This window comes from Halichoerus grypus, chromosome 6 (assembly GCF_964656455.1).
Source record: "Halichoerus grypus chromosome 6, mHalGry1.hap1.1, whole genome shotgun sequence".
In the NCBI taxonomy this organism is placed as follows: Eukaryota; Metazoa; Chordata; class Mammalia; order Carnivora; family Phocidae; genus Halichoerus; species Halichoerus grypus.
Genome location: NC_135717.1, coordinates 31,360,577 through 31,374,992, shown reverse-complemented (window position 1 = coordinate 31,374,992; position 14,416 = coordinate 31,360,577). Strand labels below are relative to the sequence as shown.

Below are 14,416 nucleotides of genomic sequence, written 5' to 3'. Positions count from 1 at the left end.
AGAGGCTCATTTGCTTTACTAGGCATGATCCTAAGGGCCACATCATTATGTTCTATGTTCACATATGTGTTCAAACTAACTTGATAATCTGGCTTCTCAGAATACAGCAAGGTAGCAGGAAGGAAGAACAAGAAGGAAAGTGTGCCGGCTCTGAGATGCCCAGCAGACAGAAAGATATTTAGAACCAAAAAGGAAAACCTAAACACCCAAGACCCTACCTCCTCTAAGAGCCTTGGGTCATTTAGCATAAAGGAAAGAATCCCACGCCCTCCTCTGCATCTAGAAGGTGTTAGCTTCCTGAATTAAGACAGGTTTAAATCTATTACTTCCCTATTTTTAACCAAAAATTATTAATATCATAAAGAAGTGGTATTAAAAGAACAAATCTCCTATTTATTCACTCAAACTACCATTTTAACCCCACAATCAGGGAGCTTTGTCTATGTAAAAGTTCTCCAGAACCTGAAAAACTCAGTCACTTACACAATAATTTAAAAAAAATGTTCACTGAGCAAATGTTAGTATGCTTCAGAAACCACACTGCAGGCACGCAGGCTACAGCTGAAAGCACGAAAATGTTCTCAAGGGAGGCAACACACAACCGAACACGTATGCAACAAACAAAAACCCACAAAAGGATCACTGCTAGGTGGAGAATTTAACAGGGTGATGGGACAGGGGATCTTTTAAGCCGAGACCTGAATGACAGGCAGCCATGCAAAGAGATGAAGAAGGCCCTGCGTGACACGTTATCAAAAGCTCCAAAACTCCCCTCTTTCGAGATGATTCTTCTACTAGTCAAATTGCATGCTGAGTGTTAAATAACACAATCTGAGGGAAAATGTAGGTCTGTGACAGCCAAACAAAGGATAATAATCCACTCAGTATTACTGCTCTGCGTGTTCAGAGCGGTTCCTAAAGTACACCAGCCAGATAAAATACGTGGCCCATGGAAAAGCAAACATTAACCAGGGAAGACAAACATCTGCCTCTGCTCCACCAGAAACATTCACAAGTTTCCATTTAACTCTTAAAACTTGCTACAAGTTTTTGAGAAACTCTACCTAGATCAAAGATTTCCTGCAAATTTGAAGGCTCAGTCTCAGGTTCGAAAAACTCAAGAGCTGGTTGCAAGCAAAAACGGCGGGTTGCAACTCCCAATTTTTCTATGAAACGCACACGTTACACCTCCTTCTGAAGAGGATCTGAAGCAGCTTTGAAATCACAAAATGCAAGAAAGGAAAATGAATATACGCACACACATACATATATAGATACAGACACACAACTTTTTCCCTCCAAAATCAGGGTGAAAGGAAAGGGAGTAGGATGCAGTCAAGGAGACTCAATGAATAGAAAGGCAGGTAAAATAAAGATTAAAGGCCCAAAAATGCACAATTATTGTGTTTCCACCCCAAATCAACCTTTTTTATATTATCTGGTTTGAACTCAGCTAAGCAACCAACACTGAGGAGGGCTGTCCCTTATTTTAGGCCTGGTGCTATTAATAAAAATAAAATTTTGAAAAAAATCCTACTTTCTCATAAGCTTCTGTCCTCATTAATGCAACAATCTTAAAAGTAAAATAGAAAAACGGGGTCAGAAATGTTCGAGTCTATAACAGTATCATGACACCATTCAATCAAACAAGACTCTAAAAAATCAAGTTCAGTCTATTAAAAGACTCTCCAGATTTGCCAGTGGCACAGAAAGAAGAGGGACAGGCAAGCGGCCATTCACTGGCTCACTCCTATTCCGAAGCAGGTAGGGATCTTGCTCTGCCTGCCACAATAACTGGATTTACACTCTTCCTTCTTCCCCAAATCTCAAAGGACTTTCTTAGCTTTTTAAAGTCATGTTCTTTCAGAAAAAACACGAAGCATTATTTCTATGGACGAACGGATGTCAGTAAGTTCCCCACCCCTGGAGCTGCGGGGGGCGGGGGGGGGGGTGTCGGGGACAGACACGGACACACACAACGGACCTCTCTTCCTAAATTGAACCCAAAGACATCTTGCAATTCCACGTTGTAAAATACTTCATGTATTTTTCTTTGCGCAGCCCATGATAAAGAGCAAGGTTAAGAGCCTAGTACCTAACAATAAAGGATTCAAATTCCAGCTCAGCCACTTAATAGGTGGGTGTGATTTGGGGCAAGTTTTGTAACATGACCAAAGCTCAACTCCTTCATCTATAACCTGGAAGGATAAGAGTACATCCAGACTTTATTGGGGATTGAGCCTTTACTGGGTCCATACTAGGCTCTCAGATGATGTATTAAGGGAATAAATGCACTGATGTAAGTAAGCTGCAGTGCTCAAGCAAGCAGTTTTGTTCCCCAGGGGGCACTTGGCAATGTCTGGAGACATTTTTGGTTGTCATATCCAGGGCTGTGTGCTATGGGTATTTAGTAGGTACAAGCCAGGGATACTGCTAAACACTCTACCATGGACAGGACAGCCCCTCTGCCCAAGTGCCAAGGATGAGCAACCCTGCTGGTACTTGGCAAATATCAGTAACAGTTATCATAATTTGTCCCCTTTCACTAAAATTCCCAAACCTCTGACACCTCTCTGACAACAGAGGCCACATACTATGCTTAACACACTCCGTAAAAATGTTCCAAGTTGAAATCTTCCTCTTGGCTAATATGCCAGTCAGTCGCAACAGAGACTTAAAAATTGGGAGTCCGAGAAGATACACTGAGGACTTGGGAGACCAAAAGTACTCCTGAAATTTAAAGTACATTTTGTATCCGTGTACCTTCCCCAAAAGACACACAGTAACTTTAATTTTTTTCTTGTTCACTATGGTCCTGCCTACCCAGGCCTTCTTTTCAGCTACAGTAAAACAACAGCCCTGTCCAGACTTTGCCCTTGTTGCTCCCTCTACCTTGGACACTCTTCCCCCAAATCTTCCCAGGGCTGGCCCCTTCCTCCTCCCCGGGTGAGCTTCCTAGGTCTCGTGGTCACGAAGGCCTTTCTGCCCCACCCTCCTTCCTTCTATTCCCTGCAGAGCACTTACAGAAGCCCTTTAAAATTATATTAAGTTGTTTACTGCCTGTCCCACTGGAAAGGAGAGTGGGATTTTTATCTTGAACGCTCACCTGGGTGAGTGTTATCCACCGTAGCACGTGTGGATGAATAATCGTTAGATCGATGAGTGCACGAATTGTCGAAGGGGTCTGGGACTCTAACAGTTGTGAATCATTACACTCGCGGCATAAGGGAAACCCGATGGGGGTTAAATGAGGGTCCTACAGCCTGCGCAGAAGTGACAGGTGCGCCCCTCCCAAGAAACCCCAACAGGTGACGAGCAGCTCAGAACGTGGCCCACTAACTTCGGTGCTAAAATGGGATGAAGGAAGGATCCCGAGCAGCCCCCGAAAACCTCGCCTGGCCCGCGGGGCAAGTGGCGGGCACGGCCGCAGGCTGAGCAGGGTCGGGTCCGTGGCTCCAGGCAAAGCCAGGCCTCACTTCCCCCGCGAAGGCCGCTCCAACCCCGGACCCTGCGGGCCCCGAGCCGGCCCTGCGCCGCCGGCCGGGGCCCCGGGGCTGCGGGCCGCCTCACCTGCAGGTAAACTTGAGGGCGACGAGCAGCGCGCAGCCGAGCGCCACGGCCCCGCAGAGCAGCTCGGGCCGCCGGCGCGCCATGAGGGAGGCGCCGCGCAGCCCGCGACGGAGCCGGCCCGCCGAGGACACTCCGGCCGGGGCCGGGCTGAGGGAGCCGGAGCCCGCGGGGCCGCCGCCGCCGCCACCCTCGTCCTCGGCGTCGTCGCTGCTGCTGCTGCTGTTGCCGCCGCCGCGGCCTCCGCATTCCGACATTACATGCTCCCTGTCGCCGGCTTTATACCGCCCCCGCCGCCGCTTCGGGCCCGAGGGCCCGGCCCGGCCCGTCGCTCCCCAATCCCGCAGCCCGCCGCGCCCGCTAACCCGGACCCTCCACGTCAGCCCCACCGCCGCCGCGACGCCCGCCCCCGCGCAGGCGACTCCGCCTCCGCCCACGGAGTCTGCGCGGACACCGGCCCCTCCCGGCGGCCCCGCCCCCCCAGTGATCCCGCCTCTCGTTCACGGAGTCTGCGTGGATGCCCACACCGCCTGACAGCCCCGCCCCCTCGGCGGGCCACGCCCCTCGCCCACGGAGCCTGCGCGAACAGCCTCCCGGCAGGCGCCCCTACGGCCGCCAGCTGTCGTCGCACAGGCTCCGCCCTCCGTCCGCGGAGTCTGCGCAGGCGCGGGTCGAGCGTCTGGCCAGTCCACGACGTGATCCTCCCAGCGCGGGATCTGGGAGCTCGGGCGTCCGGCAGTCGCCGCTTGGCCTACTGAGTTCTAAGTGCCATGATGATGATGGCATTCGTGCCCGCGAGTCCGTACAGGCCCCGGGGAACATAGGTGCCGTTAATTATCCCCGCTTAACCTTGGGAAAATAGGTGCAGGGACGAGAGGTGTCCAGGGTCCCGCAAGTGAGGCGGGCGGGAGAGGTCACTCGGCCTCGGTTTGCACGTCTGTAAAATGGAGGGTAATAGCAGTACCTCTCCCACAGGGTTGTTTTGAGGATAAATGAGGTGATTTACGGAAAGTGCCAGGCCCACAGTGAGATCTCACTAAATCTCAGTTACTGTAGTCTCCCAGCGTGCACGATCTGCATCAGTTAAGCGGCGTGTGCCCGAAAGCCTCATCTCCCACCACCTCGGCCCTTGGGGGAGGGTCTGTGCTGCTTGGACTCACCCCCCAGATGGCAAGAAAAACTGAGGCTTGGAAAAGTCATTTGATTGAGGCCGCAAAGCTAGTAGGTGGGAAATTCACTCAAAGGTAGGCTGCCTGGGTGACCAGTGACCTACTGCTGACTCTCTCAAACATCTCTGACTCTAAATGTTAGGTCCTTTCTAAAGTTTTGTGATTATAAAAGACAAGTCAGTAAGGGATGAAATGCGGCGATTTGAGAGTGACAGAAGAGAATTGCTGCCATGAGGGAGAGGGACAAGTGTACCTGGGGCGAAGTGAAGTCCATACTTACACAGCTGCTGAGGCCGCAGGTGACTATGAATAATCAGAAAACTAGGCAAATAAAATTCTGAGGGAACCAGTGCAGTATGACTGCAGGCAAAAAACAAAACAAAAAGCTTGGGCTGGCGAGAACCAGAAGCTGAGACCTCACCTCTGCCCCAGGGCAGCTGGGTGAGCCTGGTGCCTGGCTTCCAGGGATGTAAGGTGTGGCTAGTGTTGGCTACCTTGCTAGGGAGCCACGGCATTCAGTGTGTCCACCTCACTGAGGCCCAGGACGTTGGTAGCTTATTTACACCTACCATTTTGCTAGTTGTTTTATAGCTCTCCTGTCCTTTTTTTTTTTTTAAAGATTTTATTTATTTATTTGAAAGAGAGAGACACAGTGAGAGAGGGAACACAAGCAGGGGGAGTGGGAGAGGGAGAAGCAGATCCCGGGACTCCAGGATCATGACCTGAGCCGAAAGCAGTGGCTTAACCAACTGAGCCACCCAGGCACCCCTCTCCTGTCCTTTTTGTTCCTTCTTTATTCCCTTCGTTTGTATTAAGCGGATATTTGCTAGTATCCCATTAATTAATGATTTTAAACCTTTCTTTGGTTATATCCTTAGCAGTTGCTCTGGGGATCACTATATAGATTTTTTCCAGAATTTCTACTTCAGATTATACTACCTTAATCCCAGTAAGAGACGGAAGCTTCTCCAATATAGCTGTTTCCTCTTCCCGTTCCTGTGCTTTTACTTTTTCATCTATTATATTACAAACTCGGTAATACAGTGTTTTCATACTGTTTTATATAATCTTGTTTTTATAGACACCGAAAAAAAAATGTATTTCTAGGTTTTTTAATATTAACCTTATTTTAGCATTTCTAGTCCCTCTTGATTTGTCTGTGTAGATCTGAGGTCACTGGTGTATTACTAAGGGAAACAAATATGGCCAAAGTCACCAGTCTCCATTCACTGTAGGTTGCCAGGACAGAATCCACCCTACACTTCTATAAGACACACCGGTCATTGGCACAGGCCTTTATAAGGTCCAAAGAACTTTTGCTGCCTGTGGGTTCTCTTTTAAGACCCACAATACCTTGTGGCAATGCAAGGTGACGTCTCATAGGCCAGGAAACCGCCCTGGATTTAAAAAGGCAGTTCATTTCTTCTTCTCTATCTAGACATTTTCGTGCTGCTCTGACACCAGAATGTACTTCTGAAACCGATTAAGTTCATTTCTGAACACACCAGGCCGTCAGGGTCAGGCTACACTGCTCTTCAGGGTTCAGTCAGCCATAACTTGTCTACATCGACCCATATCTGAGCTTTCATAGCCACTTTTCACACCATGATCAAGTTGGTGGAGTCTGAGAAGCGGGCGGGGAGAGTATATGTTGAAATAATGCTCATTAACTTTTAAAGCTTCTAAGCATTTACTTAGCAAACAGGATATGCCTGACAGGGTACAGGTTGTCGGGTATTGGAGGAGGGAAGCCAACGCCCTGAGCCTGGGCAGTCTGGACAATGGTGGCTATGTTTCTTGGAGACCTTGTATCAGGACCCCAGAACTGGCTTTCCAGAACTTGCTATTCTTCCCTTGCAACAAATACAAGTCTATATTCTAATCTCTCCAGGCCAACTAAAGAGTGTTTGAGTTCTCGACCACTCACAGGATCTCAAGCTAAGTTTCTAGCGTGGATTCCAAAAGTTAAGACAACCGACTTTTTTATCTGTTAACTGAAACAGCACCAGAGACCACTTTTTACCATCTGCTTTTCTCCCTGGAAAAAAAAGAAGTTTGGAAGAAAATACAACGATGAAAAAATGTAATGAGGGCCATCAGACTAGAGAGACCTGGTAGAAAAATAACACTACGAGTCTATTCTACAGAAAATGTCACCCATAACAAATTATCTATTTGGCAAATAAGATGCACTCCTAATGCATCCACCAAGTAAAACTGGTCCCAACTGCCTTCCCGCACGTGGAGGAAAAACAGAGTCTCTCCTGTCTTCAAGGAGTCACAGGCAGCCTCTGGTTCTTCTAGATGTTCTACTTGTCTCATCTCACTACCAGCAGCTATATCCTCCTCTCCACGGTGGCTGGACTCACATACAGGAACTAAGACCCTTTTCCGTTACCCCCCTAAACCCACTCATTCAAGGGCGTCACGAGGAAGTGACTTTGCGCGAGGGTTTGAAGGCTTGGCACATCACAGCCCAGCAGATCCCTGTCTTCCAAGCCCATCCACCACTCCCCCCGACCCCCATCCCCAACAAGGACACAGCACTGGTAACATCCTCAGGACATAGCAGCCCCCCACCCCACACCCTGCCGACAACTCTTCTTCCTAGGTCACCACGTCCCAGCCTCTGAAGCAGGTCAGGGTCCCAGAGGACAGCTTAGCTCTGTCTTTGTGTCTGCCAGCCATCCTGCCAACCAAAACAGCCCTACTGAGAGTGTTGTGCCAGTCATCTGTGGAAACCCATGGCCCACACCTTAGCTGGCTGTTTGTCTCCTTGCTACTCATGCATCTGAATGTAACACAGAAGAGCCCCAGAAGAGTTAACATGTCCCTGAACAAGAGAAGCTGCTTATCAACCCAAATCTGGGAGAGAGCAGGACAGTGAAAAGTTGTTATCATGTCTAATTTGCATACTATCACTAATTGCTTAAATAATGGCGTTAAAAAAAAAAAATCAAACTTTGTGATTTTAGGGCCCAGTTTCAATAATTCTTTGGGGGGAGGGGAAGGACCACACCAAAAAATGAAAGACATCTATATATAAAATGTTTATTACAGGCAATATTGGTCCATACACTACACAATACCAACAGTACAAGTGTAATCTTTCAAAATCATCATTTAAACAGCAAAAGACCAAGAAATAAAATTTGAGTCAACTGATTATTTTTTCAAAATAGTGTCAATGCACATTATCCTTAGTTCCCTTATTATAGTGAAACATACAAATACAGAAAAATACCCCATTTAACATGTACTAGTGTTAAATGGTTATTTGGCTTAAAATCTGAGTTAAGAAAATCCTTTTTAGCAACCTACATACAGATAAGTAGCAAACTTTATTATATTAAACAAATTTGTTCCATTTAAAACATGTGAAGAATTTCATCCATCATGTCTTCTGACCCCTAGCGCAAGTGTCTACTCTCTCTCCATGATGGTTCTTACCTGAAGGACCAACTCAAGGAGTCGTCTTAGACATAATCTTATCCTCTTCCCCAACACACTTCATCCAAAAGTCTGTTCAACAGATGGCAACAGGGCAGCGGTCACTTCGCCATTTGATGCCAATGGTGCCATGAGAGCATGGCCAGACCTGTTACACAGCGCGTTTTCCTACCTACTGTGGGTTGCTGCTCAGGAGGGACGATAGACGCCAATACAAGCAGAAAATCTGCAGCTCCTCTGCTACGTGCCTTAGAACACTTTCAATTTTTCTGGTCAATGCTTTGATTAGGTAACATACATAAAAGCCAGCATATTAGTTTAAATCTTTAAACAAAAAACTATATTTTCCAAAGTCATTATCATTTGGGGCGATTAAGTGATCTTTTCTTGCTTTGTTGAGCTTCATCTTTAGGGCATCCCTTCTTTCTTCCCATTCATGGAGTTCGGCATTCCCGTGTGCAAATTTACAGCCATTCCCTTCTGTGCAGGTGCCCTTCATATACCTGCAGGGCGAGTCAGCGTGGTGAGCGTCCCCAAGTTATTTATACAAACCCAAAAAGTGCGCGCTTCACTAGCTTGGTGATTTGCATAAAACTTTTAGTTCAAAATCTTAAGCCTAGAAAAATGAACATTATATAGCCTTGACATCTACAATGGAAAAAAATAGCCCTTTTAAATGTATTTGGTGAGAAATACTGATTGATGGGGGGAGGAAAGACCGCGGTCCTTCCTGATGCAGGAGAAAGAAATCAGAAGTGACGCTACCTAAAAGATGTCTTCAATAGTTTGGGGTATCACGTGGATCTGAACTGGGAAATTACATACAGACAGTGATTTGACAAAATGAGGAGCAACTCAAAACTATCTGGTTTTTTTGCTAAAACATTTTCTAAGGCAACTTAAACAAAGGAGCGATAGTAACCTCTTCCTTTGACCTGAGTCGGTTCCATATATGCACTGGAACAGCCAGGATTCAGAGGCAGTTTCCGAACTGATGAGCACCCCCTGCAGGGCACTTTGTGGTTGGCCACTCACCCCTGACAACTCAAAGACGGTTTGGGCAAATTGGAACAAACATACATCTCTCCTCGGTTATCTTAAGACATCTCAACCCCATACGGGCAGGCTAGTCAGTCTTTTCATGTAACCACAGAAGAGTGAAGAAACATCCAAGGAGCAACTAACGCTTCGAGCCCCAATCCAAGCACCCACTCTCAGACCTCATCACCGCCATAACCTCTGCCCACCGCCAGGATGATGGAGCGAGTCATGTGACCTCAGCACTCCCCACGCGGGAGCTTACGGGGGCTACGTACCTATCACAAATACTAAAATACCCTGTGGGAAAGCGGTGCTGCCAGCAGTACTGGTCGTCCTCGGTGTGAAAAACCTTCTCCTTGTGCTTCTCGGAAGAGATGTGGCCCTGCCACTGCTTCTCACTGTTACAGTTCTTGCCGCACATCCAGCAGTGGAAGTCCGCCTAAAGTGCACGGGAGACACGCGTCCCATCAGTGGGTGTTGTCTGGGTCCCTCAACGGGCCAAACACGGTTCGGGGAGGGCACCAGGGCTAGAAACCCAGACTCTATTCTCGGGGAGCCCGTCTGGGGCGGGGGGGCGGAGCCGGGCAAGAAGGTAAAGCTCAAAGTCAAAGTCAGAAATAGGACCAAGAAAAGGATCCCAGCACTGGGAGGGGGGCCAGAGCACAGGCAGCAGAGGGCAGTGGTGATGGATTCGGCCAGGTTCCAGCGAGCCTCTGGCTGAGAGGTGACGGGGGCTGGTGTGCAAACAAGGACGTGTGTAGGGAGGACAAGGGGCCAGGTTCACACGAGGACCCTGGGACGGATGAACACTGTGAGGACCGCAGAGAGGACGGGAAAGCCCGGAGCTCTCCAGCTGCAGAGGGACGAGCAGCCTTGCCATTCAGGGCACATGAAATGAGCTCCTACTATGGGCCAGGACTCGCGCCAGGGACCAGGGAAGCCCAGATGCTGAGAGGACGCGGTCCCCGGGGCACAGACCTACACAGAAGGAACTGTGTTCTCGTCAGTGGAAGACCACCACAGATGCAAGCTGTAAGCATCTGGGTGGTGTTCCCCAAATGCCCTGGGGAAGCATCATTTGCAAGTGGGTAAGAACAGATTCCTGGAGACTTCCCATGAGACTGTGACTCGCTATGTCGGGGGTGATGAAGATCTACCTGATTAAACAGCCCAAGTAAATCTCCCAACCCAGCAGGTCCAGGTGACCCTGCTTTGGGAACACAGGAACACACTTGAAAGGTGGCAAGGGAATCAGCGCTGTGCCTTGGCAGAGGAGGTGGAGTTCAGAGGGCACATCCCAGGCACACGCGTGGGGGCAAGGCCAGGCCACAGACGTGACCCGGATCCAGCGGAGTCAATTACAGGGAGGTGCCAAAAAACAAAACAAGAAACAAGGAGTGGGATAACACATGTGCCTATGTCCTCTTTAAAAACACAAGCCAGGGGCACCTGGGTGGCTCAGTCGGTTAAGCCGCTGCCTTCGGCTCAGGTCATGATCCCAGGGTCCTGGGATTGAGCCCCACATCGGGCTCCCTGCTCAGTGGGGAGCCTGCTTCTCCCTCTCCCTCTGCCTGCCTCTCTGCCTACTTGTTCTCTCTCTCTCTGTCAAATAAATAAATAAAATCTTTAAAAAAAAATAAAAAAATAAAAATAAAAACACAAGCCAGGCAGAACTATAGCTTAGGAATAAATATGTCAAAGATAGGTACACATAGCCTGGATTTTTGAAATACACACTGGATCTTGCCCCTCAGGGATGGGGGACAAAGGGGTTCCAACTCTATCTGTAAACATTTTATTTATTTCACAAAAGCAAACACAATGAACTGTTAACGTGGTGGGCTCAAGACAGTCATTATACTGTCCTCCTTACTCTTACAAAAACTTTTAAAAGAAAACCCAAACAGTAAAAAACCACAGAGGACTTAAAGTGTCCACAGAACCCTGAGGCAGGGGCAGACGCTAGCAGGTAAGGAGAAAATGCGGGGGGGGCCCTGTTAGCACCCACATTTCCAGAGCATCTTCTGAGGCCCAGCATCGGCCTAAGTGTCTGGGACCCACCCTACTTCACTTACCCATCACAACCCCCCTCAGGGATGCTCACTGACCTGCCCAGGGCCACAGGCTCGTAAGGAGAGGCCCCAGCATTTAGGCTCCAAATTCTCTGGCTCCAAAGTTAGCAAAAGGATCAAGGAAAGGATCTGCTAGAATTGGGGGACTTAAGTTAACGGCCCAAGGCCACCAGAGGGAGGTGGAGAGACCGGAGGAGGGCAGGCAGCCAGCGAGGGTACCAGACTTGAGGGAAAGAGAAAGAAAGGAAAGGCTCTATCAGTGGTGGAAGCGAAGGACTCACGGTAACTTCAGCGTAATCTGTTGGCATGTGAATTTGTTTTCCGTTTTCCTTGTTTGATTGACTGGCAACATCATCACTTTTTTCATTTTTTTGACTCTTTAGCCAGAGTTCATAAAACTGCTCCATATCTTGTACTAAAGAAAAATGAATCACTTTCAGCAGCGGAAATTTAAATACACCATTGAAATACACACAAGATCATGCACACCTTTTGTATCAGTTGGCGTACATTTTCGAGAGGAAAGCGAGACGGCAGAACGGAGACGGATTACATTAGGCAAGGAGAGGGGCCCTGTCCAAGGGGGGAGGTAAACCCTCATGACTCTGCACCTAATTCCGGACTGTTGAGAGTGCAAACATTAGCTTTCAAGATGAATTAACTCCCTGTGTTTGCAAGACCCTTTGGGGGTGCTGAAAAGTCAGAAACCATTAAAAGGTATTGCTAAAAAAAAAAAAAAAAAAAAGCACCTCCCACTGCTTCCTATTGCCCCCAGTAAAACACTCACTATCACCCCCACAACCATATGGGCTACTAAACACGGCTCAGGGGCCTGCAGCAGATACACTCCTGTCTGCCAAGAAAGAGCAGAAACTCACTACCACTGCACCGAGATTCTGACCCTGACGGGAGCCCGTCAGTCGAGCCACCGTCCCTGAGGACCCACATGCTGGGGTGCAATTTACAACAGCACAACTGTGACCAGGTCCTGGGCTTCCTACAGTAAGAACAAGTACATTCGGCATGACTATCAAGTGCAAAGCCAGGTTTCTCGACCTCACTGCTGGGCCAGCTAATTCTCTGCTGTGGGGGGCCGTCGTGTGCATTGCAGGATGTTTAACAACATTCCTAGACTCTACACACTAGATGCCGGTAGGACACCCCGCCCAAGTCATGACAACAAAAACGTCTCCGGACATTGCCAAATGTTCCCAAGGGAGGCGGGTATATGTGGCAAAATTCATCCCCGGTTGAGAACCACTGTGCTAAAAAACATCTGGTAATGAGGTTAAGGTCAAAAATCGGCTTTGCTGCCTGCGCAAGTGTTTCTAACAATATGTCATCAGACTAAGATGAGAGGCCACCTAGAAATCCTTCGCCATCCAGACCAGTTGGAGCAGGAATCATTGCAACAGTCCTGATATGCAAGGACATCTTCAGTAAGGCCCAACAGTATGTCCCTCCTCCAAGCAGGACAGCGAGGAGTCCTGTCCACACAGGTCACTGAGTGTGAACACCGGTTAAACACAGCAGGGGACATGCTTCAATCTGATTGGTTCTTGTAATTCAGAGATTGCAGATCTCAAGCAGTTGGTAAATTTCCACCAGTTTCCTAGAGATTAAACAACAACGATCCCCGTCCTTGCAGTAAAACCTCTCCAGTCAAAAGTGAAAGGTTGTCTGAGGCTCCTCTCAAAGACTCCCACGTTCAACTTGCAGTTTGACCAAGATAAACATTCTCTCCTCGGGCCTCTGCATCTGGGGCTGTTATACCGGGAAGGCCTCCTTGAGGAAACCTTCAATTCTAACCTGACTTTTCGGGGGTGCCTATTCACAATTGGAGCAGATGGTCTGATTCAGTCAAGAAGGACTGCACTTCCCAGGCCACCTTTTGGGAACACGTCTGTGCCATACAACTATTCCCATGTATTTGTATCCAGCTCTGACCTAAGCAAACACAGATCAGATGCCAGGCTCACACTCCACTGACAGAATGGCACAATGCAAACTACTTCCTGGGTTCGCGGTGAGTTGGCACATGTACAGAGAGGAAGGAAACTGCCCAGCAAGCTAGATGTCACGGATGTCAAGCCACAGGTAAGACAGCAACTTACTCCCATTCTCCTTCATGTAAGTCCACACTTCCCGCTCCTCAGGACTATGAGCAAAGGAACAGTTCCCAACATACTGACATTTCTTCCCAGAAGCAATATGATTGCACAACTGTATAAAAAAAAAATATGAATATGCTTTAAGACAAGAGTACAGTTAGTAAAACTGCCTAATTTTTACATTTAAGCAAAATAAGCGTCATTATCTGTGCTAACACTGAGTAACACAATTATTACGTAAGATTACTTTGAATGAATTCAAACTGACTCTAAGCCCAACATACATGAGATGATATTAAGCTTTCTATCTCAAAATTTTTCAAAAGAAAATCTCCAAAAAAAAACAAAGTATGGAATTAGGATATGGAATATTTTCTTATAAGAAAATGTCTACAAACTCCCTTATTCAGAGTACCTGCTTTTAACTCAGCAGAGCATTTGATCTCCACAATGCAAATCTCTGGCCCCCTCAGTCTGACAGCAACTCCTCTCCCTGCCTAATCCCCACGGAGCCTCCTTGTCAGCTCCTGGGAGGCAGTAAAGAAACTACGGACTACTCCAAAGGTCCTGAACAGTGTCAGGAAAAACCTCAGACATTTAGCTTACTTATAACCCATACTGGTAGCTAACCTCAGCCATCATTCATTCAATATGCATTGTCTGGAGACAAGGAATACACGAGCCAGGCCATCCAGTTACATAGCATTCAAATATTACCTCTTCTGGTTATTTGCATTGTGTTTTTACTAAGTAAATACAATGAAACTGGTAGGAAAATAAGGTGGCAGCGATCAGCAGAATGTAGATGTCTCTAAGAACCACAACTATCAAGAACTAAGAAAACCTCCATCACCAAGACAGCTCATTCTCAAATATCATCAATATACTTGTCTTTATAGAGCATTCTAGTACAATTAATTGTTAGCTTATTTTGTGTTGCAACAGAGGCTGGCCCCATATATTAGTTCACATAATATCAGATGCTTAGCATCAGTTTTTGCTAAAA

The 14,416-nt window shown here is 47.7% G+C and overlaps 2 protein-coding genes across 7 annotated transcripts in view; both read right to left on the bottom strand.

Annotated features, from left to right (window-relative positions):
- The window catches only part of TXNDC11 (thioredoxin domain containing 11), a 59,160-nt gene extending 55,210 nt beyond the window's left edge, over positions 1 to 3,950 (bottom strand). For 2 of the 4 annotated variants that reach the window (XM_036086268.2, XM_036086271.2), the window contains exon 1: positions 3,571 to 3,950. In XM_036086268.2, coding sequence (XP_035942161.1) covers positions 3,571 to 3,824 — 254 coding nt within the window. In that variant the 5' untranslated portion in view covers positions 3,825 to 3,950. The remainder of the gene's footprint in view (positions 1 to 3,570) is intronic. The other 2 variants (XM_036086272.2, XM_036086273.2) reach the window with 2 other exon arrangements.
- A 3,823-nt stretch (positions 3,951 to 7,773) lies between these two features.
- Positions 7,774 to 14,416, bottom strand: part of ZC3H7A (zinc finger CCCH-type containing 7A) — a 34,268-nt gene continuing 27,625 nt past the window's right edge. For all 3 annotated transcript variants that reach the window (XM_036086257.2, XM_036086258.2, XM_036086259.2), the window contains 4 exons: positions 13,414 to 13,522; positions 11,581 to 11,714; positions 9,503 to 9,666; positions 7,774 to 8,689 (listed from right to left, as the gene is read on the bottom strand). In XM_036086257.2, coding sequence (XP_035942150.1) covers positions 8,500 to 8,689; positions 9,503 to 9,666; positions 11,581 to 11,714; positions 13,414 to 13,522 — 597 coding nt within the window. In that variant the 3' untranslated portion in view covers positions 7,774 to 8,499. The remainder of the gene's footprint in view (positions 8,690 to 9,502; positions 9,667 to 11,580; positions 11,715 to 13,413; positions 13,523 to 14,416) is intronic.